The 27,162-nt window shown below is 43.0% G+C and overlaps 3 protein-coding genes and 1 long non-coding RNA gene across 5 annotated transcripts in view; 2 read left to right on the top strand and 2 right to left on the bottom strand.

The window, feature by feature from the left end:
* LOC6619582 (E3 ubiquitin-protein ligase highwire) overlaps positions 1 to 27,162 on the top strand; it is a 44,494-nt gene that overhangs the window by 5,278 nt on the left and 12,054 nt on the right. Inside the window, exons 5-13 of the mRNA XM_032725051.1 lie at positions 13 to 712; positions 780 to 919; positions 982 to 1,541; positions 1,601 to 2,648; positions 2,709 to 2,987; positions 3,048 to 5,595; positions 5,655 to 5,802; positions 5,864 to 5,966; positions 6,030 to 6,165. Coding sequence (XP_032580942.1) covers positions 13 to 712; positions 780 to 919; positions 982 to 1,541; positions 1,601 to 2,648; positions 2,709 to 2,987; positions 3,048 to 5,595; positions 5,655 to 5,802; positions 5,864 to 5,966; positions 6,030 to 6,165 — 5,662 coding nt within the window. The remainder of the gene's footprint in view (positions 1 to 12; positions 713 to 779; positions 920 to 981; positions 1,542 to 1,600; positions 2,649 to 2,708; positions 2,988 to 3,047; positions 5,596 to 5,654; positions 5,803 to 5,863; positions 5,967 to 6,029; positions 6,166 to 27,162) is intronic.
* LOC6619584 lies at positions 6,466 to 13,613 on the bottom strand. 2 transcript variants are annotated; one of them, XM_032725059.1, is made up of 5 exons: positions 13,463 to 13,613; positions 8,692 to 9,078; positions 7,825 to 8,202; positions 7,604 to 7,763; positions 6,466 to 7,548 (listed from the first exon to the last, which is right to left on the bottom strand). In XM_032725059.1, exons 2-5 carry the CDS (start codon positions 8,848 to 8,850, stop codon positions 6,854 to 6,856), a joined length of 1,392 nt encoding a protein of 463 aa, XP_032580950.1. In that variant the 5' UTR covers positions 8,851 to 9,078; positions 13,463 to 13,613; the 3' UTR covers positions 6,466 to 6,853. The 2 variants fall into 2 exon arrangements, with proteins under 2 accessions (XP_032580950.1, XP_032580951.1); XM_032725060.1 differs by lacking the exon at positions 13,463 to 13,613 and adding an exon at positions 11,387 to 11,667.
* LOC116802043 lies at positions 9,947 to 13,619 on the top strand. The gene is made up of 2 exons (XR_004362443.1): positions 9,947 to 10,516; positions 10,586 to 13,619. It is a non-coding gene; the product is annotated as an uncharacterized LOC116802043 (long non-coding RNA).
* Positions 16,643 to 26,415, bottom strand: LOC6619583. Its single transcript, XM_032725057.1, has 5 exons — positions 25,773 to 26,415; positions 19,342 to 19,603; positions 19,114 to 19,271; positions 18,757 to 19,046; positions 16,643 to 18,674 (listed from the first exon to the last, which is right to left on the bottom strand). The coding sequence occupies exons 1-5, from the start codon at positions 26,013 to 26,015 to the stop codon at positions 17,489 to 17,491; spliced, it is 2,139 nt and encodes a 712-aa protein (XP_032580948.1). The 5' UTR covers positions 26,016 to 26,415; the 3' UTR covers positions 16,643 to 17,488.

Here is a 27,162-nt window from a genome sequence, read left to right as displayed (position 1 = left end):
CTCTACTTGCAGAGGCCAAAACGGAACTAAAACCTCCACCCAGTGACGTACAACAGCGCCAGCAGCGTTCCAAAACCCTCATCATGCGCCGCAAGGAGCGCAAGGGCGAACTGGAAACGGGAGCCGCCGGAGGAGGAGCTGCAACGCCCACTGACCTGGACAAGGATCCGCCTCGAGTGGCTCCACTGGCGCCGCAGCTGCTTCAGCTCACCAGCTCATCGCCTGTAGTGCAGGTGGCTTGTGGATTGCACCATACGGTGGTGCTCACCTTGGCCGGTGAAGTCTACACTTTCGGAAGCAACCAGTATGGTCAATTGGGCAGTGGAGATCTGCAGCCGGTGAGCGGACCAGTTCGTGTTCAGGTACCGGGTGCCATCAGCCAAGTGGCCGCTGGTAGCAATCACACCGTACTGCTGACATCGAAAGGAATGGTCTACACGTTTGGCAATTACCAGAAGGGGCAACTGGGCCGGCTGCCCAGTGATTATGGACTGAAGCCTCCGCCCCAGGACGATGACTCTCCGGTGGGAGCTGGATCTGATGGAGGAGCAGGAGGGTCACCTACAGTTGCGCCGGTCGGAATGCCTGGACCGGAACGATCCCAATCGCCGGCCAATGTGCAGCCCAGTGGCTCCAAGGAGATGCCTCCACTGTTGCCGGTGCTCACCCAGCGTCAGAAGTTCTTGTGGAATTGTTCACCTGGAGCCGTCTTGTATGCAAAAAACCACATTGAATTAGTAGAATAATGATTGCTAATGATTATCTATTATCCTTTGCAGTGGTTTGGGCCCCTGTTACGGCAAGAAGGTAACCTGGATTGGAGCCAATGGAGATCAAACCTTTATCAAGATAGACGAATCCCTGATCACGGCACAAATGCTGCCTAAGATGCATGTGGTGGCCAACAAAAAGACGATATGTAAGTTTTTCATTAGATTCTTAAAAAATCAAATAACATTATTTTACTCATCCCCGATATAGTGCTCATTCCCAGCATTCCGCTGTCCTTCCACACGCTCTCCATAAATCGGCGGGATGGTAGTTGTACTGCCCATTATCGTGGACAAACCAACTTTGTGAAACTGATGCAAGCACAGCCGGAGCAACAGCAACCGGAGATAAACTCCAATTTGGATGTGGCCGTGACTCCGGTTGCTGATTCGCCGGCACATGCCTCCACTTCGTCGCTTCTTGCGGCTTTGACGGGCACAGCTACGGCTGGAGTGCCCATCAACGAGCAGATGTCCCGAAGCATGCACGAGGCCAGGAATCAGATCTTTGAGGAACAGCTACCGGAGGTGGGATCATCTGCTGCAGCTGCAGCAGTAGCAGCACCTGGGACACCGGTATCGGCGGGGTCTGTGCCGAGGAGTCGTCGTGGTGGCAAGCAGGGTACCAGTTCCCCGGAACCCATTCCATCCCCACCACAACTAGCCTTCACCATGGATCCCACATACAATGTTCTCTGGGTTTTCGATGGAGCTGCACGGAAACTACGCTGCCACAATGTGGTGGCCAGTGACATCAACGAAAGCGATGCGGTAAGCTAATATATGAAATCAGTTTTCCCTTTTTCCTCTTATCTTATACTATCTTCCAGAACGCGGCCACTTATCGATCGTTGCTCTCGCCGGAGTTATCTTTGCCGGATCGGGTGGATTCCCGTGTGGCCCGCTCGCAGGCCTCCCTGAACTTACTCGCCTGTCTCGACATTCTCACCTCGGCGCAGGACAACATACCCGGGTGCTTCGAGCAGCCGCTGTTGAAGCAAACCCAACAGACGGCGGAAACGCAGGCCGGTGAATTCCAGGTAGTCAATCGGTTCGATAACTTTGGCGGCGGATGGGGCTACTCCGGCCATAGTGTGGAGGCCATACGCTTCTCGGCGGACACCGATATTGTGATCTGTGGCTTCGGGATGTTCGGTGGCCGCGGGGAGTACAGTTGCAAACTGAAGCTCTTCGATTTGGGCGGCGACGGTGGTGGCTACGAGAAGGAAGGCATCCTGATCAGCGAGACCAAAGAGGTGCCCTACGAGTGCGGCGCCAGAAGTAAACACCACATCCTTCTGCCCAAACCGGTCAGTGCGGTAGCTGGCAGATGGTATTTGGTGTGGGCCCGTATTGCAGGTCCCTCCTCCGATTGCGGATCGTGCGGTCAGGCGTCCGTGACCACCGAGGATCAGGTGGTTTTCTCCTTCAAATCCAGCAAGAAGGCAAACAACGGTACCGATGTCAACTCGGGCCAGATACCGGCCATTTTGTACCGTTTGGTCACCCAGGATTGCAAACAGACGCCGGCCCAAATGGACGCCGATCCTGTGCAGCGTATTTCCCGGGCTTTTGCCAACAGTGTGAGTCGTGAGTGCTTCGAGAGCCTGGTGGTTCTGCTAAGCTGGTCGTGGGATTGCTTTAAGCTGCAGCTGCGCGAGGAGCGGGACCGCTCCCGGCCATTGCAGCTGCAACAGTCGCTGCAGTACCTCGGCTATGTCATTAAGTCATGTCTCCGCCTGCTGCGCAAGTATACAAATGAGATTTACCCGCAGAGGAACTCCTCCACATCGGTTGCCACGGGCGGTGGCTCCAATGCAGCACATGGTAGTGGCGTAGTGACCACTGCCAAGCAGGCTCAGTCTAAGCCAAACAAAGGTGAACGCATCTGCTTTCCATTTAATGTAATATTTTACTTATGTACTCCTTCAATTATAGACAAGAATGCCCCTCGTGTGGTGGGCAATGCAGCCGTCATGGCCAAGTACTTTGGGGATCCCTCCCCATCGGTGGCCCCAGCCATGATTAGCAGTGCCAGCAGCGGAGGAGCACCATCCACATCGGCCTCGCCAGCGGTGGCACCTGGGAGCGGAACTCTCGTCACCCGGAAGACCAACATGGAGAACATCCAGCTGGCGGAGTGCATTGGCAATGTTAGAGCTCTGCTCATTGGCATCTTTTGCGATGACATATTCAAGGATATAGCCACGGATGAGGGTGAGTTTGAGTCTGGAAGTTAGTTTACCTATTCTATTTATGATATCTCTTAATTTGCAGGCTATGAACTATCGCTGGAGATTCTCGACGAGTGTCATCTGAGCTTTGTGGCCTGTTTCGATGCATTCTACCCGACGTCCTCGTTGAAGTGGAACTGCCTGTGCGATCTGCTCGCTCAGATGGATCGAGGAGCCTTGCATTCTCGCCTGCTAAGCGCGATCCTTGCTGGATTATGCTCGCCATCGGTGAAACTCAGAGCCACTTTCTCACTGCTTAGTGCGGCTGGAAACGAACGCCAGTCAATCATCAGTCCCAGCGACAACTCCGGCTTGCCCATGCTCTCCTCCACGGATGCACATCCGTATCCCGTGCTCGTGGAGCAAATGATCTATCGCACGCAGCAGGAGAAGAGTGATTTTCTCAGCAATTCCTGGACATTTAAGGATGTACTCGTGCGTTTGCTAGACATTATTGCCAGTCCCATAAGATCTCGCATCGAGGCAATATACAGCCGGAGCTTGGGAAGTCTTAGCTATCCAGGAGGTAAAGAGTGTGTTAATCAAGGCTTGATTGACAACTGTTGTCATCTGCTGGCCAGAGTTCTGGCCGAGATTGTCTACCAAACGGCGATGGGTGAATATGACAAGCTGTTCATGCCACCCAGAACACTTCATTCGACGGGAGCTCGCTTTGCCCGCTGCGATGTGAGTAGGACCTGGAATACCGGAAACTTTGGACCCGATGCCATTGCCTTCGCCGTGGATCGACCCGGTGTGGCCATTGCTGGCGCCATGGTTTACTCGGGATCCGGGAGCTATGACTATCAGCTGGAGTTGCTGTACGATAATACGGCGGATTTGCAGCCGCAGCACAAGTGGGAGACCCTGGAATCGGTATCCGGCAGTTACGATCAAGAAGCAGTTCACAACGATCTGGCGGAGATAAAATTTGACCATCCGGTGCACATCAAGGAGAATGCCCGCTACGCCCTTCGGCTATGCTCCCAAGGAGCAAGAACTTGCTCTGGCGATGCGGGAATGCCGGAGGTTCGAGGACCTTGTGGCGCCCAGTTCCACTTCTATGCATGCGATCTTAGCTTCAATGGAACCACTCCAGCTAGGGGTCAATTGCCTTGCATCCTGTACTACAGCACGCCTATGAAGCAGGATGGAAACTCGGCGAGCGGGCGAACAGGCGATGGATCTAATGTAGCAACTCATTTGGATGATCGGATTATGCTTCTTGGACCCCATGAGATCTCCACGCGCGATACAGCCCTGCAGATCGCCGCTGATATAACCAAAAAGTGCACTGAACTGCTGATTTTGGCACGCAATGCCATGGCTGCATCTTGTTCGCCGTCTGATAATAGTTCCAATCACACTCAGACCATCGATTCCGAGCACAATATCACACCCATCGAGGAGCACATGGACATCAATTGGGCGAACAATTCCAGGACAGCTGCCCTGCCAACAGCCATAGATCCGCAGCTGTCCACAGCCAGGGATTTGGGCAAACGTATTGAGTCGTTCAGCAAGGGTCTCATGGAGACCCTGAAGTTCGACAAGCGATCCACGAATCCCTTCGAGATGGAAATTGAGATCGGAGCCACCGAAGTCGAGGAATCGGCAGACTTGAGAAATGGCCAGAGCCAAAGTGTAAGCCAAAGTCAGAGTCAAAGTCAAAGTGTTCCGATAAATGGCAATGAACGAACCGCGGACTTTGAGTTCGCCGAGCAACCGGCTCAACAGTCAATGCCCCAGCATCTGCACTCCGATTCGGAGGAGGCTCCTCTGGAGGTAGCCGGCATGGCTGCCGGTGGCGGAGTAAGTGTGGCAGATGGATCTGCTGGAGTGGCAGGAGTGAGCAGTCAGGCAGCTGCAGTGCAGCTGCTCGAGGTCTTTAATCTGGCCGCCTCCAATATGTTCCATACGTTACTGCCACTGGTCTATGCACATATTGCCAATCTGGCTTGCAGTGATCCAAAGAGCTCCGTCCAGATTCTAGGCTTAATCAAGGAGATTCTGCCGCACATCGCGGCCTTAAATCAGTTGCACGTGTCCAAGGATCAGCGACAGCCGGAGCCGGTTCTTTTTGCTACACAGACCTCTGGTTCTGGCAATTCCAATTCGAGCAGCACCACCAGTAACCATTATTGTGTAGTGGAGAGTGACCATCCGTACAAGAGTGCTAGCATTAGTAGCTATCGCGTGGAGTTTCCGCCCTGCGTACAGTGGCTCACCATCGAGTTTGACCCGCAGTGTGGCACCGCTCAGCTGGAAGATTACCTGCTCCTGTCGATTCCCATGCGTCCAGCATCGCAGGCGCCGCCAGTGCCGCATGTGGATGACTATTTAGAGCAGGCGGATAACAATGTGAATGGAGCGGGGGACAGGAGGCGCACTACGGGCGGTGGCATCGCCGGCAGTGGAGCAGCACCGCACACACACCAACGCTCCGCGAGTGTCCAGTTGACCATGGCTAGTTGTTGCCGGAGTCCAGGTTGTGGAAAGGCTCCGGGATCTGCTGCCGCACCCAGTTCCATGCCTCTGCGCAGCCAGGACCCCAATGACAGGGAGTGGATTGTGGTCAAGAAGTTTAATACGTAAGTAGCAACAAATCCCAATGAGGAGTTATGATCCCAAATGGCTCTTATTATTATAGTGCTTCCACCTGGCTCCACAACGTCCTCATCCTGCCCGGCAACTGCGTGGAGTTCTCCTTGGAAACAGCCTCACTTTACGCCCAGGATCCGCACAACAATCGCTATGGCTTCAAGTGTCTAGTGGTGGGCTATGACAATCCCACATCGGTGAGTTGATTCCGTGTGTAATACTATCTCTTTCTAAACCATTTTCTCCCATCTCGCTCAGATTAATGCCAGCAACTCGTGTCTGATACGACTGGAACAGGAGTTGGCCTATTTGGGTGGCATGTGCAGTGCCAATCTGATGAAGAAGGAGCTCAATCTGCCAGGTAATTTATGCGAGCATTACTTTTACTTAGGATTATATTAAAACCAAATATGTATCACAACAGATGACAAAGACGTGGAGGACATGAGCGGCATTGAGGAGACCATCAACACTCATCATACCCTGCTCTCTAAAGGATTTGCCCTATCTGAACCCCAGTTGACTGTTCACCAGGCTTTGGAATCGTATTTGCCCATCGGGTGAGTCCATAAAGTACTATGGGAAACATAATATTATTTATAAATATTTAAGTATCGTAAACAAAAATGGGCTTCCTTCCAACAGTATTTCCCTTTAAAAGTTTACGATTATCTTGTAAACATGTGTCAAGCTTCTAAAAATATTTTTGAAAGTCATAGGATCAATAAAACTTTTGTTTATATATATGTACATCTCGTCTGTCATCCGCTATTTGTATACAATATAATATTAGCTGACTTCCCTCCAAATAGTATTAACATATATGTACATATGTAGCATATACATTTAAGAGCACCACATTTTGGCTTTAAATTGATTTATTCCATATACGTTTTTGGTGGGATATGGCTAACCCACCTGGATATTTCTGGGCAAGATCCCAGCCTACATGCGACTATATACATGGGCCACTTACAACTGACGAACATTGCGAGTTATGAATAATTAGCTTAAGATATATTACGACTAACTGTAGGCTATGGTTTTGGTACAGCGAAAGGTCACGCATTGGTGGTTCCGTATGATCGGTGGTGATAATGATGGCAATGGTGCTCCAACCATTCCACCGCCCACCGCTCCTCTAGCTTCATTCAGCTCTGTGTCTCTTGTGGGTAGATGCTCTGCTATGGTACTGAAAAACAGTGCAAAACAGGCATTTGTGATCTATGATGTGTCTTTCCTTGGCGTCTACAAATCAGTCTTTAGCAGGCCAGCGTTCTCGATTTGGTATACTATCTGGGTTTCCTTGTAAGTGCGTGGTTCTGGCTGCACTACGTCCAGCTTGCGACGTCGTCGCTTCTGGACTACGCGCCACCACAGCAAAAGGATCAGGAGGAGCAGCAGCAGTCCCAGAAGAACACTACCCGAGATTATATAGGCCATATAGGTGCGCTCCCGGCACTCATCCGTGATCAGGGATCGCAGTGGGATATACGGCTGGATTTGGCCTTGTCCGCCAAAATTGGGCGGATGGAACATCAGCTGATCGCTGTGCAGTCGGAAGAACTCCGCTCGCGGCAATGGTGGCTCCACATTCCTGTCCAGCTGCTCACAGCTCCAGGCATTATCATAGCGGATGTCGCGTACGTTGAGCGCGAAGCTATTGTCGAATCGGAGGGGCTGTGGTGTCACATTCTCGGCGGTGCCATCGACTCGAGGATCTGCACCTGGTCGCGAGCTGCGCAGACTGTTGTTGTGGAAACGCAGCTCCAGACGCTCGCTCAACTGATACGAACGATGAACCGTGAGGCTGCGAAAGGCAATCTCACTGGTGGCGCCGAACTCGTTCCCTCGTATTGTCGCCGCATCTCTGATTTGGGCTTCCAACCACTCACCATCCACGGACAGGAAATGGTTATCACTCAGGCTTAACTTGGAGACAACTGAGGCAGACATAATTATGTTTTTGTTCATAATTTCATACTGACAAACACTTACGCTTGAAGGAGAAGGCATGGGAGTGGACCTCCTGGAACTGATTACCTCGCAGACTCAGCTCGTTGCTCACCTCGAGCTCGTAGAAGGCGCGCGTGGGCAGATCGCCCAGGAATTGGCAGTTGGCGATGCTCATCTGCTCCACGGCGAATTTCTTAAAGGCCTATACGCACAAACAGAATTTAAGTAATAGACTCTACTTACGACAACATACTTTCACTCACTTGACTCTCGATGCGCTGAACGGTGACCCCGTCCAGCTTGAGCAGTATGGCACTATCCTTCGTGGTGGTGAACCCGAAAGGCTTCATTAGCTCAATCCGCCCGCCCACGAATGAGATCTCCTCGATGTTGCCGTTGATGGCATGCGATTCGATCAGCTTGAGGTTCGTCTTCTCGAACTCCACGATCAGTGCCTTATTGCTGGCATATCGCGGCACACTGAGCGCGTGCTCCCGGAGCACCAGTTGGCCCACCTGGCGGAAGACCACCTTGCGCAGGCCCATCGTGTTCGCCAGCCGATTGGCCTCCACCAGAAGATCGCGGCAATTGCGGATCTCAATAATGTAGACATTTCCGCGCAACAATGGCAAACCCATGGTCTGAAAATAATGAAACGGATGAGCTTTATAGAAATATAAGTTCAGTTTCTAGATTTATAATTCTCTTACTATAATTATGGGACTTAGCATAGTTATGCTATCTATGTATATGAAATCAATAAGCATTTACAATGTACAACATCCGCTTGAAAAAGCACAACAAATAGGGTCGCATTATAACTAATCTAACAGTTAGGCCTATTGATAAAGAATAGCGATAAAATGTTGCTTAAATTATTACTCATTGGTAAGTGGGACAAAAGGCTGATGTACTTTAAAGAACTTGACATGTATTTGTCATTATTTATTTATAAAATAATATCTCAATAGAAAACCAAAAAATAAGCAATGCAAATTCAAAAAATATTCCAGAATTTAGCTGAATATGCTTGCAGAATGGTTAAAGAATGGTTATGATATCACTTAACGCTTTCATTAATTTATAAAACGCTATGTAAACATTAGGTATTTGCCAAATAACTGACTCACCTGGTCGGAGTTATTGCAGTCGCAAGTGATGGTATTGCCGTACTCCCCGCAGGTGACATTCACCAGATCCGCCTGGACAGCGAGGAGTAGGCAGGAGAGGAACGGCAGGAGTATCCGCGTCCATGTCGTCGGATCCTTGAGATTTCTGATATTCCGCATGATTGGTCGACTGATCCGCCTGTGGCCAATTATTCACTCATATTAACTGGTGCCTTTTGCGCGCCCTCGCTCGTTTCGCCTTCTCTATTCTCCGGTCCACTCTTTGTTCATTTTCTAGTTGTGTTTACCGTCCGCTCTGCTGTGCACTGCTCTCTGCCGTGTGCGTTCCGTAGAACTGCCGATTATAGACCGTTTCGCTCCAACCTAATCTTTCAAGGTGTTTCTTATCTATAATACACGTGAAGCTCATATTATTGCCGTGTGCGTTTGCATGGTGTGTGTGTGTGTATGTGTTTGTGTTCCGCTCTGTAATCAAGCTTCATATTTCTCTCTTTATAGCAGATGATGATAAATGTTATGTTAAATGTTAAATGCCACGTACACAACCGTGAAAATCAATTTTGATTCTCAATTCATGGATTTCTGATTTCGTTGAAAAGTATGCAACGTGCAGAAGAAAGCGTTTCCGACTATATAAAGTCTGTCCGTATAACCGTTTCGATCTCAGGAACTATAAAAGCTAGAAGGTTGAGATTCAGCATACAGATTCTATAGACAAAGACCCATGTTGCCACGCCCACAAGCCGCACAAAACTGGCATACCTACATTTTTGAAACATTTTTCGAAATTTTTTCATAGTTTTATTAGTCTTGTAAACTTCTATCGATTTGCCAAAAAAACTTTTTGCTATGCAAACTCTAACGCCCTAAATTTGCCAAACCGTTCACGCCCACACTTTGAAACAATTAAAAAATTTTTTTTCATTTATTCCCCAATATCTATTGATATCCTAGAAAAATTATGAAATTTCGCGTTCGCATTCACACTAGCTGGGCAGGGTACCTGATAGCTGGGGAACTCGACTATAGTATACTCTATCGGCTTTATTTAACTGTCCCGATACAGTTTAAGATAAGATTTCAGTATATATTTGCGTGACATTCAAAAGTATCAGTATTCCTTTAGCTTTTGTAGAGGATACACGGTTATTCTACGTTTTTTGTGAAAAATTTTATTCCTGTCTCGCCCGATTGATTATTTAAACAGGATCAGTTAACGTATGTAAGTTATTTATTTATTTTTTTAATTGGATCGATATTACGAGAAGTCAGATACTTAAGCGGACGACTTACATAGGTGTTTTTGTTTATATTCTAACATTTTTAAAAGTTTCCTGATCTGCTTATGCATATAATAAGTGTTTGGTTTTAAATTGCTACACAATTTTAATACTCTTGGGAAAGTTGCGAATCAATACATAAAAGTTCCAGTGTCCAATTGAGTGAAAAAGTGTCGCAAGGAACGACATAATAAAATTTCACATGTTCCACAAACAAAGTGATCGATTACCGATCTTGAGGCGAATTTCGAATATATACTTTAGTGTCGGGAAGGGGGGGTTTAGGTTAGTTGAGAGTGTCGATCATAATCAGCTAACGATATTGCCCAACGATCTGCAAACACACTCGTTTTTCAAGTCGCGGACGTGGACGAGGGTCTAATTGAATCACAACACCCTCTCCAATTGTGATCACTTCGTCAGTAGTTTCTCTTGCCCTCCAATCACCACCGTTTCCTCCATCCGTTAATTGAATTCTGAGGCCAAACCCTGGGCTGAAAATCTCTCTGGCCCTGGAAATGGAGACGTCGTCTGGGTCTCTGATGGTAGCCCGAACATGAGCAATTATGCTTTGTTATTTGTTTATGGCCATTTCGATTTCCATTTGTTTATAGAACTCAATTTGCGCGAGAGGAAAATTAAGTCGAGTCGAGAGTCGAGTCTCCATCTCGATCTCAAGTGGCGGCTGCTTAAATATTTGCACACGAGTCGAGGAATTCGAGAAACCGGCACGAATGGGCATTCCAGAGGCTACAAGTTCAAAATCACATACGATTGTGCCAAGTATGCCACAGAGCTGTATTTGAAAATGTTTTGGAAAAAGCCCCTTAAAACAAAAAACAAAAAATCATTAATAACAGCAGTACCTTTGCAATTTGACTTGACTTTGTTCGAAATATATTGTCAAGATAATGTCCAAGTACAGTGGAATTAAGATAGGGGAGAACAAATGTCTCATTGCAAACATGGGAAATAAATATAGAAAGTCATAATACGTTATTGCCCACTTTTACTACGCTAAAGTATAGTACATTCTGCTTTATCGGCCGGGGCCTTAGAATTCCGGATGCATCGCAGACGCGGTGGCCAACCCTTTGGGGTTGAATCAAGTGAATCAAGTGACGTTCATTGAGTTGACTTGCGGTTAGGAAATTGAATTAAAGCGCAATTGCGTTTCCTGTCAAGTAAAAAGTCGCGCACACGCACTGTAAAATCCGTAGAATCACTGACCATAAAAACCCCCCAGGGACTAAGCCTCTGAATTACGCTCAATTAGGCGGCAATTATGATATTTACTATTTAAGTTATATATGTCCTTTTGGTCCTGAAATCTATACGCATTTAAATTAAAAAAAGGTGTCCTTTAACAGGAAAAATAGAATAGTTATGTTCGATAAGTTATTATCACAACTTACTATTACTAAATCCACAATCTAGGGTCTTAATAATGACAGCTGGCAATGGAATTGTGCACTCTTTCAATTAATATTCATACTCTTCAACTGGACAATAAAAATTTTTAAGGATTTTTGCAATCGTTGGGCCCCAGCAATGCTTTCAAAATGAATGTATGTACATGCTACATGTATTTTGGCATATCGTTATCGTTATTTTGGCCACAATCACATGTGCCAATAATAGTTAGCACATTTCATGGACTTGCATTTATGCAATTGCATTGACTTGAATTTAATCGAGGCACAACCGAACGAATCGAAAGCTAGTCTTGCAATGTACTACTTCACATCGTACTAGTAACTGGGTTGAGTGCCGATGAACTCCATTGATTACCCGATTCGAAACGGTTTTCTTATCGCCACCTGGTATCGGTACATTCGATAAGATAACAAAATGAGTCCGATTGCCTCACCATCACCACCCAATTGACTCAACTCTCGCAGGATGACACATGTGTATTTCGTTGCCAGAGCTTTTCAAAAGTATTACTCCATGCAGTTTACACAGCCGAAAGGCATTAACGGTAAACTTAATGACTAACTGGAGTATTTATGTCTGGGGAAATCAGTCATGGTGGAAATTTGCGAGTTAAAGTTTTACTTCGATATATCGCACATTTTAAATTCGTATTTTATGCATAAAAGAAGAATGAAACTATTGTTTGAGAAAGGTTTTTGTTAGTTTTCTAAGCTATTAATTAATATATTTTTTTTTTTTATCTCTTATAAAAATGATTAGATCCAACTTTCAGCAGACTTAGCTTAAACCAGGAGTATATCCAACATTTTAGGGCATATTTTGACCGTTTATTCTAAATGCGTTTTTTTTTTCCAAAAAATGTCTATTAACGAATTAACTACAAGCTTTCCAGAGATTTAGCAATTCTTATCTGTTGCAAAATTGTCACCGACTTTCTTTCAGAGCCCGAAGTTCATTGTTAAAAGCGAAGCTCGTTTAGCCAAAAACTTCGTTCGCCTGAAAAAGCGAAAAAGTAGTCGTACATGTAGAATGCTGAGGGCACTTGATGGGGTTAATGTTTTTAGCCTGCTCATTGCTTTCTACTACTTGAAAAGCGGGCATTTGCTTTGCTTTTTGTTCTGCGCCACCTCTTTCCATACACTTGGCACAATTTTCGATCAACGTTTCGTAAAAGTAAAAGTTCCTTGAGTGAAACCACCGATCTCAAAATACAAATTGCAAGTCTTAAAAGGTTCAAAGAAAACCGATTTAACTTAGATTCCGAAGGGATTAATGAATTTGTTTCTATATTCATTAGTTCTCGTTTGAATTCTTAGTAAGCATATCCAATTAACACCTAAAAGTGTTCGTTTTCCAGAGACTTCACTGTGGCCTGTAGCAAATTTCGAATACCTTTTTGTAACAATGACTTTGGGGTTGGACTTTTTGTCGCTTCGAAACAGTTTTTACGACAAACGCCAACTAAAAACAGATTTTTATTTAACGTTTGCTTTTCTCCGACGTCATTTAACCTTGAAGTATCGAAATACGACGATGACGAGCAGCGGACATAATGGATATGGATATATGGCAAGGTGTCTGCCAATTTAAATACGTATGTACATATGTACGTTTGTATTTTATTTAGCAAGGGGGCGTTTGTTCACAAATCTACACTGCTAATTTATATTCCCCCGGGGGAATTGCAAAAAAAAAAGCAAAACGAAACAAGAATAAAACACAAGAATGGAGAGATGCTAAATTCTTGTTTGGGGCTTCGGTTTGTTTGTGTTCTGTTTGTTTTGTTTTGATGCGTGGGCTGTGTGATCACGAGAAACAAAATCGGGAGAAGAGAGCTGAAAGAGGAATGAATTCTTTCTCTCCGTTTATTTGCATTCTTTTTTGGCTTGCCCTGCAGATTTGCAAACAGTTTTTCCTTCTCTCCCTATTACTTTTTTTTATTACTTTGAACTTTATGGCGGTTCCAGAAACGCACACGCACACACTCTCGACTTTCGGCACATATGAAAACTATTGCACCTTAAAAAAAAAATAAGTGATGTAGTTAAGCGCACCTTAGTCGCAAATTGCCCAAGTAAATAGTCGCATTTATGTATTTATATTAGCTGCTAAAACTTAAAACACGCGAGCGGTCGGTCAGGCGGTTTTTTTTATTCTACAGCCTTGTTTTTGTTGGGCGGCCAACCGGCGTAAGCGCGTGCAAATGACAAACTGAGCGCCAAAGCGGCGAACGCCAAACGCGAATGCCCAACCTCCGGCCAGAAGTCAGTGATGCTCTTTTGGCTACTAATGCGCCAGAATTTCATTGGGGCAAGGCACTCAAATGATTGTTAGCGAACGTTCGCTCCATAATAAAATTTAAACATATTTTAATTTTAATTATCTATGCGAGTAGCGCCTACAACTATTATTAAGCTATAACTATTATAAAAGTAATTTAATTCAGCCCGTTCAACTAGTCGTATGTGTAATTTGTCATCACTGAGGCGTATACGTAATGTTTAGATGCGAGACGTTTTTATATCTACACTTTCAATTTTGTTTAGCGTTTTTCCGCCATCACTGTTGTAATCTCTCTCTGCTCTCTTCTGAGCGGATTTCAGTGGATCGAGCGCCACTTTGGCTGCGGCGATTTAGCGGCTGCTTCTCTCAAACGATCGCCAGCTCAAAACACTCAAAACTAAACCAAAAAATACCACAAAAAAGGTGAAGAATTTTTGCGTTTATTAGCTGCACTCAGAGAAATTCGCTTCCACAATGGTTGCCAAATGTACTAAAATACAAGATTAACATTAAAATCAATTGCGTTTTAAATGAATTTTTCGCTTTTTACTGAAATCAAGAATAATTTTTGGTACTTCCCCCCGCTTTTCTGAGTGTATGTCAAGTTGAAGCTGAGCATGGATTTTAATTTAAATCTGATTCTGAATTTCTTGCGCTGCGCGTAATTGAACGATGCCACGCATTACTTGACACTTGCCGCTTTTTAAAAAGCCCCCGCAAAAAGCGGTGAAAGAGGGGCCAAAGAAGAGTGCAGAAGAGAAGACGAGAAAAGGATGGGAAATGGGGAGAATGAAGAGGTGGACAGTAGATCAACACAAATCAAATCAAATTTACTCGGGGGCAACTGCAAACATGGAGCACTTAGCGGTGCGCTTTTCAAGATTCAGGCTATGTAAATATGTACATATGTATGTATGTATGTACAAACTAATGTGACGAAAGGCTCCACAGTTAAAGCGGTTTGTAACGGCACTATTTAACTTTTTTCACATCACTAGTTAAATTTAAAACGGATTTCCAAGTTGTGTTAAACCCATATCTCAACCTTTGAATGGGTGAACTCATTCCTGTATGCGAAAAAAATAGTATGGCAAATTAAGCATTTCATATTTATGGCTGTTTTCGAGAATTAATTAGCAAGCAAGCGATTTAACTTTTTGAAATGGATGACTGTGAGGTAATTTCGTCATAAATATGCCTATTCTATTTAACAAATGTATGCTGCTTTTTGCTAACACCTGCACTGAAATGAATAAAAATGATTTAGGCATGCTAACATAAATAATATAACTAATTTGATTTGGAATTTGATATTTTCTAAGATACTAATGCAATTTACATTGACAATTATGAAATATTTGGAAAGTGAAAAAAGAACCCACTTCCATACCAATCTGATTGAATTGCTTTTCTCGCAGTGTACCGTTTATTTTGATCAGGCTGATCAAGCTGACTGACTGACTTACTGACCATATATGCACATTAATAACTCGAAAAGGCTTTTAGAACGCATTTGCATGGCAGCCGCGGCTGCAAAAGCGGCAACAACGTTTAATCGATCGCGCTTGCAAATCAAGTTAAGCAACATTTCAAAATGCAATTTCAGCACACCCGCCGCCTGGCATTTTGCTTGGGCTTTGTCTCTCTCTGTCTTTGGGCTTCAATTTGATAATATTTTCAGTTTTTGTTTATAGTAGCCGATTGTTCAAAACAGCTGAACAGCTGTGTAAGCCAATAGTGATTAATATTTATGTACATATGCATGTATTTATGTATTGGCGAGTGCTTTGTTCGAGCAACTGAGAAGTCAAATTGCCATTTGATAAGCCACAACCCTCTCGAAAAAAATTGTATAAATGGGTTCTAAGGTTTGTTTATTGCTTTGCTTGGGCTTTTGTCACTTCAGACTGAGAACTTGAAATTACAAACAATAATGTATTCACATCGGAATTCACAGATTGAATGAAAAGCTTGATGATATAACAGAAGTATAATACATTACAATACATTCCTGGTACAGCTACTTAAAATATGATCTGTTTATTGACTCATATAATGTATGTATGTATCATGTTCTGTTTTAGAATACGAAATTTAATCGATAACTCAGCCTTTTGGGGCGCAGAGTTATATGAAAACTCTATCGATAAAGATATGACGTACCTTTCCATTTAAGCCCCGGAATAAATAATATCTGCACTTGGTCGGTCGGGCTATTTATTTAAATTTAATTCACTTAATCTAGCTTATAGTTTATATCTCCTTATTCGCTTCTTCCTAGCTAATTAGGTATATCAACATATGCGTAGGTCTCCTCAGTTCATCGCATATCCAGAGAATATCACATTGTGTTTTCGGTATTTTTTTGTTTCTCTCTAATCATTCACTCATCCTATACTTTTTTTTGTGGGTGGCAGGTGTGACAGTTGTGGCAGATTCATAGGTATATATATATATGTAGTATTATATATATTTCGGTGCTCTGCATTCTTTTAGGCATCCGCGTAGTCGATCACATCGGCAATTTGGACGGTCACATCACTGCCGCCGGAGTGATCCGAGCCGGAGTCCATGTGCTCCATGGCCGCCAAGCTGGCGGCGCCATCGAGGCACTCGAAGCTGCGCCTCCGCTGACCCCTGACCTGTGACCTCTGAGTGTAGGGCGGCGGCAGAACTTGCAGGATTTGTCTTTGGTTGCGCGTTGAGGTCAGCTGGTTGGGATGGAACTGTGGGGAGTTCTGCAGAGCCTGCCGCAAATCCTTGACAGCTATTGGCGCTGTGGCGCTGGCCGACCCCCCCAGTGACCCCGAGGGCGGGCGGCTAGTGGGCGTGGCACTTGGGGTGGACCTCCAAACGGGGGTGGCATAACAGTCCATCGTCGACGACTGCTGCTGCTGCATCTGTGGGCGTGCCAGGATGCGCATCGGCGTGGCATATTGATATGCCGGTGGCATGTCGTTCGTATCTGTAAAGAATAATGGTATTGGCTATAAATATGAGCTGAGTAAACGAATTACACCAGTTAATTACACCAACATTGAGGGGAAGTATATAGAACATAGAACATAGTACATAGAATAGCAATCTACACATACATACAGCATACACGTACCGAAGATACTTATAGAAAATAGAGAATTTGGAAACCGTCACCATGTTTTTGGGTTGCATTTGGAAATATTTAACTACGATTTGTTTTTACTACCTTTGTGGGTTAATACGTTCCGCATTTGCGAACTGCCATTCTGCCATTATGTGTTTGTGACTCGACTCCTTGTGTTTTCTTAAATAATAATTTTGTGTAGCTATACAATTATATTTTGCCGCTAAAGTTACGTACACGTGCGAGAGTAAAGTGAGGAGATACTTCAAAAAAAAATAGATTTGATATATAGATGGATATTGTGCTATGCGTGTTATTGTTCAGGTTAAGTTTATATGTTCTTATATATATTATTATTATATTATATTTTTATAGTAATAAAAATTAGGTTTTCATGTACCAAGTTTTTGGTTCCTTTTTTAGGTGTTTTATTATATACAGATCATGTTTTTTTCTATAGGTTTTTCAATGTTTTCGATATTCGTGAGGGTTTAGGTCAGTCTCTTGAAAGGATCAATTCCGAGAACTTTTTGGCGATGTGGCTTAACAGCATAAATATTTATCAATATTTAAACCAACATCCGCTACATACTTATTTAAACATTTAGGTTATATGTAAGTACAATAATGGATTGTTATATAATATAATATTCGTGGAACAGTTAGCCCAGCCAAGTAGAGGGAAAAGACTAGACTAGACTACTGCAATCGGCAGTAGGGGCCCGTTCGGACTTGGATCCAAGGATTGCACGGAACTATAGCTGATGTTGGTGCCAGTGCAGTCGTAGTTGAGGTTGTGGTCATTGTCGTACTTACTGATGTCATTATCCGGCACGGAGTACGTATGCTCGACTTGTTGCGGCGGCAATGAGTACTCGCAGATGAGCGGTCGCTGCTGATCGGGCACTTGGTAGATGTGCTCATCTTCGAGTCCGCCCTGACTGGCACTGGGACTGGGCGCGCTGGGCGGCGGTGGTGGTGCTGTTGCATTGGCACTGTCAGTAAAGACGGTGCTGGCATAAGCATCACTGTCACTGGCCTCCATGTGACTCTGTGATATGTGCCTAAGCAGCAGGCTTTCGATCGCCTGCGATTTTTGCGGCATGTTGTCCAGTATAAGGAAGACCCGATCGTTGCACTCCTTCTTGCTCAGATGACCGTTGATCAGCTTCAGTATGCCCTTGCGCGTGGCACTGCCCCCGCTTAGTTCCTGTGCGCGCTGGCGCAGTTGGTCGCGAATGTCCTCCTCGATTAGGCATTTATCAGCGGACTGGCAACCGCCAGCGGTGCCGCTTCCACTGCCCCAGTTCTTGGCCAACACACAGACAATGGTAACAAGCAAGAGTGTTAAAATTACAATCCCAAGGGCTATCATTCCGATGGTCAATTTGCCGGAGTCGCTGGACTGATCACTGGCCGCCTTGGTCACCCACTGGCCACCCATACAGTAACGGGTCACATTGCTGGCACATGCCTCGTTGACATACCGGCGGACATCCGTATTGGTGGCATTGAAGCAGTTGCCATCACGCTCTGCCAGCTGGCAGAGGATTTCCGATTCCAGATCGTGATCGGTTAGCTCCGATAGCCAGGATTTGTTGCACGAACACTCGGTGCCCACGCGCACCTGGTAGACGCGACATGTGAAATTGAGGCTACCCGACTGCGGATTCTGCAGTATATTGTTGCGAAAACTGCAATTCGAGGAGCCAATGTTCAGCTCGCAGCGTCCGTAGTTCTGGAAGCGATTATTGGCAATTTCCACTTGATCGGCCTGGCTGACACTCAACCAATTGGGCTCCACGTGGCTCATTGAATTGTTGCGTATGAACAGACTAACGGCCACTATTTGAATGGCATTCGAACGTATTTTTGTGATTCTGGATGGGCAAGAAGGAGGGGGGGATATGATTTAGTATGGAAGAGGCCAATCGCCATAGACATATATAGATGTAGACTCACGTATTGCCAAACATAATCATGGTGGTTATACCGCTCTGACTGATCGCCTGACCCTCAATCGTACCGATCACCGTGTCCACGATGGCCACCTTATCGCTATGCAATTTGTTGGTTAGCGCCTGGGACTCGATCACCTCGATATTGCAGCCCTCGATGATCAGCTCCTTGATGCTGGTGACATCGAAGGCGTTGCTCATGATCATGTCGATGTGGCAGCGCAACAGGCTCACCTTGCCCATGGACACGCCGAAGATACCCAGCTGATTGATGTTCGAGTCCTCGATGCGGAGCTGTGGAATCGATTGATTTATGTAAAATTATCGAATTTTAATGCCCATGTATTCCAAGTGCACTCACATTTATCCCATACTTGGCAACGCCAGGATTGAAAGCGTTCTTCATCAGATTCAGCTCCTTGATCCGCTTGAGGGAACAGTCCAGATTGGTCATCTGAAGGGCATTGGAGAATACGGACAGCTGAGCAACATCCTCCACCAGCAGCTTGTAGTCCGCACCTAAATTAATAATTTGTATGATCATAAGAGATCATAAACTCTGATCCAGTTGCCACAACCTTTGACTTACCGGTCAGGAATTTCTCGCGCAGGAAAACCCGCAATACACTTCTTATTTCGATGTTGGGAAAGCCGCCTTTGTTGTGGCTAAATGCATTGCTGGTTATTTCCACCTGGTCATCTTTCCCCACTCCGATCACACCAAAGTAGTTCACCTGGTTGTCCTGGAAGAAGTTCTCGTACATCACGAACTGGGTGCCAGCAGTCAGTCGCACTTCAATATATTTTATGTTCAGCGGCACCAATAGCTTATCGTTAAATTCGTTCGAGAGCTGATGGAAATATAGTTAAGAAAAGATATCAATTGTTGTGACTATCAACAATTTAATATTCCTGTGTTGATTAGCGTTTGTAATTGAACCCAAACCGATAATGTCTTATTCCAACCTCGACTTCTATTTATTTGGGCATTTAAGAAGCTAGCTTCTTTAAATATGACACATTACTCAGAAATGTTTTCGGTGCACTTTCAGTTTGCGCTTTGCCAGGAACTTTCCGCAGCTATCGCAATTCTTTTCTTTTCATTTCATTTACTTTTTTTTTTTTTTTGATGGTCTGGAGCTGCTGTTGCCGGGGGTCTGTGCCGCTTGACTTACATTTCTTGCGGTCTGTATCCCTCTCACTGTAGTGCTATTTTTAAACGCATAGTCTGCAACAGCAACAATGGGAGATGCGGCAGCAGCCACTGCAACTGCAAAATCAGCAACTGCAACAGCAGCAGCAGACACAGAAGTAACAACGCACCAACGTCAGACGACAACAACGGCAACTTGACCGCAACGTTCATTGCTCCATTGAGGAACTCGAACTCACATTCGAACCATCACCCGAGGGTGCAATTTTCTCATTAAATTAAGTGAAAATAGTTGCAAGCCAAAGTGCTGGCGATGGCTGACGAAATGTCCAGCCATCGCCATATGGTCGCTAATGATGCTGGATGACGATGGTCGTGTTGCTGATCACGCTGTGTAGCGCACAAGATCTTGTTCATTGCGTTAATGAATCTGGATTACCTCGGCCCTTAAGAGTGAATGGAAAGCAGCGAAGAGCTGAGGATTTCAGAAGAAATCCCAGGGTTTGCGAGATTGTGCTTTCAGATTTGTTTAGATCACTCTGAAGTGATGTGATTGAATAATATTATGAAAATGCAACGGGAAAAGAAAAGTCTAAATGCGTACTTAAAAAAAAAAACGGAAATATATATATATATGGCGGGTTATGAATATCAGGGGCCTCGCCGTCCGTCCGTCCGTCCATATCAGCGTCGCTTATATCTCTTTTTCACTAAATAATTTTATGCAGCTGTGCGCAGTCAACAAGTCCACTTGCGTCTGCTTTGGCTTCTCCACGATTAATGCAGTGACCTTGAAGTGGGGTTGATTTGGTTTTGCTTTTTTTTTTTTATGCCATTTTGAACCACTTGACGCGGCTCCATTCCTGCTAAGTTCGTATCTATATGTATATATCTGGCAATTGTATTTCACTGACTCACAACTTACACTCCACTCACAGTACTCGCTGTTTAATGATAAAAAATCTTATGATTTACAGTTTTAATGGGCATTATCATTAGGTGATATGATATACTGGTGAAATACTTGTTATGTATGTGTATATCTGACTAATAGTGAATACTTTCTAATACTTGCTACTAAAGGAACTAGTGAACTATCTGAGTTCTATAATCTATAATGAGCTAACTTCGGTTTTCAGATTTTCCTTCAAAATCATAGCATTAATCATTTTCGTCGCCTTCGTTGGTTGGAAAAAAAAAACTGTCAGTTTGTTACAGTTTGGGCGCAATTTCTTTCAATTGCTCCAATTTCTCGGTTTTTTTCCCCCTTCTAAAGAGGAAGTCTCAATTACGTGTGAGTTTTAATTTGCTTGTTTGTCTAACAGACAGTTTTTCCAACCGCTTCCTTTCCCATTTTTCCAATCTCTCCCCTACTCTCTTTCTGTTTGTTTTTCCTCTCATTTCCCATTCGCCGCCCATTTTCTTCGACGCGGAATAACAAACAAAATTGTGGCCAAAATATCTGAAAAAGTTTATGAAGTTCTCTGAAGTATCTCGTCGGCCGACGTCCATACATCGTCACCGTTTTAAACATACATACATAATACATCCATAGCTTTTACATAAATTCCTAGATATTAGTCATGCATTTTATGCACTCATACATTCTATGTTTAATGAATAGCAATATATTTTATAAATTTTAGAAAGTAAAAACCCAAAGATCTTGGCTTCAATTTCACCATTTTTCTTCAGATAGAAAATATACCTAATAAAGATTTTTCTCCCCGTGTAGATACGTGCTATATATTGATATCGAGGCTCTATATATAGAACCTCTCACTCTTTAACTGATCCAAAGCGATATATCTAAGGGCGCTTTTCTCCAAAAGATTTCGCCTCACAATTTTCACATTTTCCGGTCATTTTGTTTTTTTTTTTCTGTCGGCGACAACTTTAAGCGATATATTTTTGGAACGGAATCCATATAGCAAGGAGTATGGGTATGGAGTTTTGGAAGAGATACGATGGTCGGTGGGCGGAGCGGCGGAAGGCGTGGCAGACAAGCGGAAATAGCTGCCGTCGCCTGGTTGGAAGTGCCAAAACCAACAACAGAACATAAATAACCAAACAAAGCCAATTAAAAATAAATTATGATCCACCTCTCGCTCGCTTTCAGTATCTGTATCTATATCTCTTCATTTCTTTATATACATATATTGTGCGGCCAAGAAAACTGAAAACCGAAATTCAAATGGCATGCTGGTCACATGGCTGGAAAATGGAAGGAAAAGGACTTTCCCAATGCATTTCCCAGGGCACATATGCCCTACAGCGAATGCATCTGGTGTGTGATATCTGTGTGTAAATGCGAGATAATGCAATTATGACACGTTCGTTTGGAAAACTACGACTACGTGACTTGCTGGCAGAGAATTCTTTTCTTTTCCGATTAATCATAATGCTCGGATAAGGGACTAGCATCATTTTCGACTAAGGCTCTCGGGAAATAGTTAGATAAAACGAAACAGTAGTTATGGCGATACTTACAGTAAAAGTGACAAATGTTTTCTATCCTGAATTATCGCATTTGTGCACCAATAAAATAAAACAACACGCAATTGTTTTTTTTTAATGAGCCAGTGTGTTTTGGACATCTGAAGTCTGCACTCCCTAATGGAAATGTACTGCGAAAATGTTTATTCGGTCGATCGACACTGGAATATTCTTCTGTTTACCAATTGCATCGAATAATGTCGATTATATAAACAACATTTATGTAATCTTTGCATCTTTGCTGGCGCATCGAATTAACTTTGTTTATCGAATGTCTAGGATTCTTAAAACAGAAAGTATAATCTGCAAATCTCCCCTCCGTCCCCTTTTCTACCCCGAATGATAAGATAAGATTTAACATTTGGTTTGCTGTCCCAAATGACTAGGGATAGGGATTTTATAGATCGAGCGCATATGTTTTGTGAATGATTCAGTGGAAAACTCGTTTTCAGTGGCTGTGGGTTGTGCAAACATTCGAAAAGTTGTTCACCGTTTAACGAAAATATTTGCAAAGTGTGCACAGTTCTTCTCACTAGCACTCACTATCTTTGTATCTGTATCTTTAGTTGGTGCACATTCGGATACCTCCTACAGCGCTATCTTCTCATTGCATTCACACTCCTCTTTTCTCGATTTTCCTCGTCGTCTCACTTTGTTGCTGGTTTATTGTTGTTTTTGTGGAACGAGCATTCAATTTGTGGCAATTGATGGATTTTTAGCAGCTCACAGCCATAACATTTCGTCCCAAGTAGTTTAAGTAGCCATTCGAAATGGGAATTTAAGTAGTCGCATTCCACTAAAGCAGAAACACTCGAAACCAAAATAAGCCCCCACCTTAAAATTCCGTTTTTCTCGCACAGCGAGAAAATGTTGGAAAATATTGCAGTTTTCGTATTTACTTGAAAAATAAAGCAGCAAATTGTGGCCCTGTTGATGTACATTTTTCTCACAGTGCAGCTGCGGTGTTTTTTTTTTTACGATCCATAGATTGAATCACTTTTGCTTCGAGAAGTTGGCCCTGTTTTTTCCAGTGTTCTCTGGCTTATTACTGTCAAGTCAACAATGAAATGCTTTTCCACTACATTTTCGGTTTTCATTTCGCTTTCGGTTTCTGTCTGGTTCACTTTGCGCACAGATAACTGAAACCGAATTGCAGCCAAAAGAATAAATAAGATTCTGTATCTATAAGATGACGACACATGCCGCGCACATACTCAAAAGCAATCGCTCACAAAGAAGCGATAAGTGGCGGGGCGAGGGGGTGGGTTAAGTGTCACCCACATCCGCTGGAAAAAGCATCTAAGTTCATTCAATTGCTGAGGAAGTGCAGAATCCAATGGGAGCGATAGAAGGCGCATATCTGCATCAATTATGAAACTAAGAGATATATTTTTGGATTGGAACACGCTTAGGTCATATGTCTTTTCTATATATACAAACATATGCGTGTGTATGTATATGCAGAGCGGAAAAGTGGAGCATTTGGATTATTGATTACTGATTTAGTTCTTGGAACGGCACTCTGATTTGTTTTCTAAACATATTGGCTTAATAAATAACAAAATCAATTTCGAATTGTATGTATTCCCTGCTCAATTGAATCTACATATATATGTGCGCACGTAGGCCGAATAATTAAAATGACCTTCATATTTCTGTTAATCGAAATAAATTATAGTTGCTTTCAATTAAAAATTGCAAGTATAACACTAAGTGCCTGCGACGGCTAAGCTACGTATGTAAATTAATTAAAGCATTATTTACTGGAGCCGCCGCTTATCGCGGTGTGCAAACTCAATTATAAATAGCAATCACTTGCATTTTCAATATTCTTATAATTGTTGTGAACTGTAGTTCATATTGTAAGATCGGTGAACTTACAACGTCATTAAATAAATAGCTAAGTATTATGTTCCCAGTTCTAAGTTCACAATAATATAACTTTTAAGTAAGTATATAGCTAGCATTGGAACATAAAATTTAAAAATTTAGATATACAGGGTACTATATGATACCTAGTGTTTATAAGAACCAGATTCTGGGTAACTGGTCATAAATTCAGTCTGCGATCACTTGCACTTGGTCTTTTTGTTTTTGTTTTGTCCGGAGAGCAGCAACAAATGAACACACCTGACTCATTAGCATAACCTGTTGAACGGGTGGGGCGAGCAAGGCGGTTGGGGTGGGGCGTTCCACATTGTAGAAGGGGGCGGCAAGCGGAAGAGGGCGGGGCAACGGCGCCGTCTTCTTTCATTTCAGTTTATTCTTTCATTCATTTTATTTTGCACGCAACTCTGACTTTTGTTTACATTTCAAAAAGTGCTGGAAGAGCGCATTTTCTCAAGTCCGGAAAACTATAATTTTCGCCAAAAAAAAAAAAAAAAAAAAAAATTGCCACGGTCAAATACCTTACATTTTACACATTAAGCGAAAAAAATGTTTATTTTTTTCAAGGCGATAATATCTTTGAAGTACATGGAGAAAATATACAGTGAATATCTTGTATACACACTCTGTGGTGTGATTTGGTTTCTTCACATTATTTTTTGATTCTATTTCTGCTGTGATTCCAGTTTGATCTAAAACTACGCATAATATATTTATTATACAATGCTATTTGTATCATTTCAAAAGTTCACTGGGCTTATTCAAACGAAAAAAAAGTATGAAAATACGTATTATTCCAATAATAGTTAAAATATTGGAATGATTTTACATTGCACTGGTATTGTTGACGAAAGGCAACTTGTATTTAAAAAAAAACGATGTTAGACCACTTTTAATAGCAAGTGGTCAAAATGCGATTGGAAACGTTATTTTTACCAAATACGACTTAAAAGTCAGACAGTATAATGAAGTTCATTTAAAAATGTCACACCAAAACAGACAAAAGCATTCAAACTTTTCGCTAATTGGAAAACCAAGTTAAAGTATTTCGAAGTGCCAAAAGTAGGAGGTCCACTTTCCTATATACCTAATGTACATATGTACATACATATATGAACATAAGTGCAGCTTTAATTCAGTTTCTATTGCAGCAAGTTCTACTTGGAGAGCTTTTTCTTAACTTGGCTGAAAGATAAGCCTTGGTTGTTCTAGACTCTTCCATTTTATGTGAATGGTCAACAATTTGATAGAATTATGGAGCGTTTTGGATTGTATCCACAAGCAATAAGCAAAATACATAAACCCATTTCTCAATTAGAAAACTCGCTGTCAAGAGTGTTAATGAGATGCATCAGTAGAGATGACTAATCGTATCGATGGCCAATTAAGTAATATTTTAAACCGTTTTGTACGGCTGCGGTTCGATGAGTTATATTATGTATGTGTGTGCGTAGGTGACATGATATGACGACACCGAAACTTACCGTTTTGTTCAGCTTGTAATCGCAGATCGCCTTGAGATGAATGCAGAAACAGTGCCGGCACAGGTCCACCCTGTTCTCCCGATTCTCCCGGTGGGCGGGATACAGGAGCGCACCCCCACCAATTTGGGAATGACCACCCCACGTGGGCAGGCGATCGAAGCGCTCCGGATAGGTTAGTGCATCATGGCCAGAAAACGAAATGATTATGCCGATTAGGACCGGAGCAATCCATCGCGAATTCATTCTGGTTTTCTTCACTACTTTGCAACACTTTTCTCTTAGCTTATTTCGTTTTTGTTTATTTGTGCTTTAACAAATTCGTTTTCGTTTTGCCAATAGATATTTTCAAAACCGCTTAGCTCACTTCCACACAATTTTTTTCCCTTCTCACGATCGCCGATCTTCAGGGGCCGCACTAAAACGCATATTAATGTGTCTCTTCGTCATCCGCAGTTTTATGTTTATAATGTTTTAGAAAAAAACTTAAGAAAAAAAGGCACAACAAAAAAATATATGTATATTTAACACGATGAACGTCGCGAGACTTGTTCACCCGATGGCAGTTCGTTTGACTATAAAGCTACGTCTCAGGCGTCGATCGCTGAGCGAGGTGCCCGTGTTCCGATTCCACGGTTCCCTTACATTACGCTCTCAGTGTAGAGACAATACACTGCAAACTCACGTATTAAATTGATAAGCCTTGTAAATGAAAAATATTTAGGAATCTCTACTGTTGAATATTTAAACTTTGTAAATATTTTGTATGGAAAGTTTTTATTTAATATTCAACGATATTTATCCTAACAAGCATTTTTAAATTACCAACAAAAATTAAATCGCATGGAGCTTAATTTATTATTGTAAAAATATCTTGGGAGAATCATATGATCAAAAAATATTTGAAATATCTCAGCAAAAATTACTCATTTAATTAAACCTAATCATTGTTTATTTAATGTTGGGGAATTGTGGAAGAGAAATAGTTTTGCCCAATGTATCTCTGCCTACTTACTCTCTCGCCCTCTCTCTATCTCTCATACACTCACATTCAGCAGACATTCAGACAGCTGATTTGACTTCTTCGTTCGGCTTTTCATGTATATACTTGTATAAATTAAATCCAATAAACCACTTTTTCTGTTATCCCATGTTGGGTCTCTCTTCAAACTATTTTACAATTTTTACATAGCACTGCCATTTCAGTGAAACATTTGTTGAATTGTTTGAAATTAAATACCTAATGCAATTATAAAACAATTTGAAAATTAAATTAAAACTGTAAAGCATAGGAATTTTTTATCTTAAACTCACAGGTCCCATGCACTGCTATTTTTATGAACACAGCTATACGTTTAAAAAATAAATAAAATAATAAATAAAAAGCTGACTC

The sequence above is a fragment of the Drosophila sechellia genome, chromosome X, assembly GCF_004382195.2.
Source record: "Drosophila sechellia strain sech25 chromosome X, ASM438219v1, whole genome shotgun sequence".
NCBI classification, from domain to species: Eukaryota; Metazoa; Arthropoda; class Insecta; order Diptera; family Drosophilidae; genus Drosophila; species Drosophila sechellia.
The sequence above is the reverse complement of the archived record's forward strand: the minus strand, read 5'-3'. Positions and strand labels throughout refer to the sequence as shown.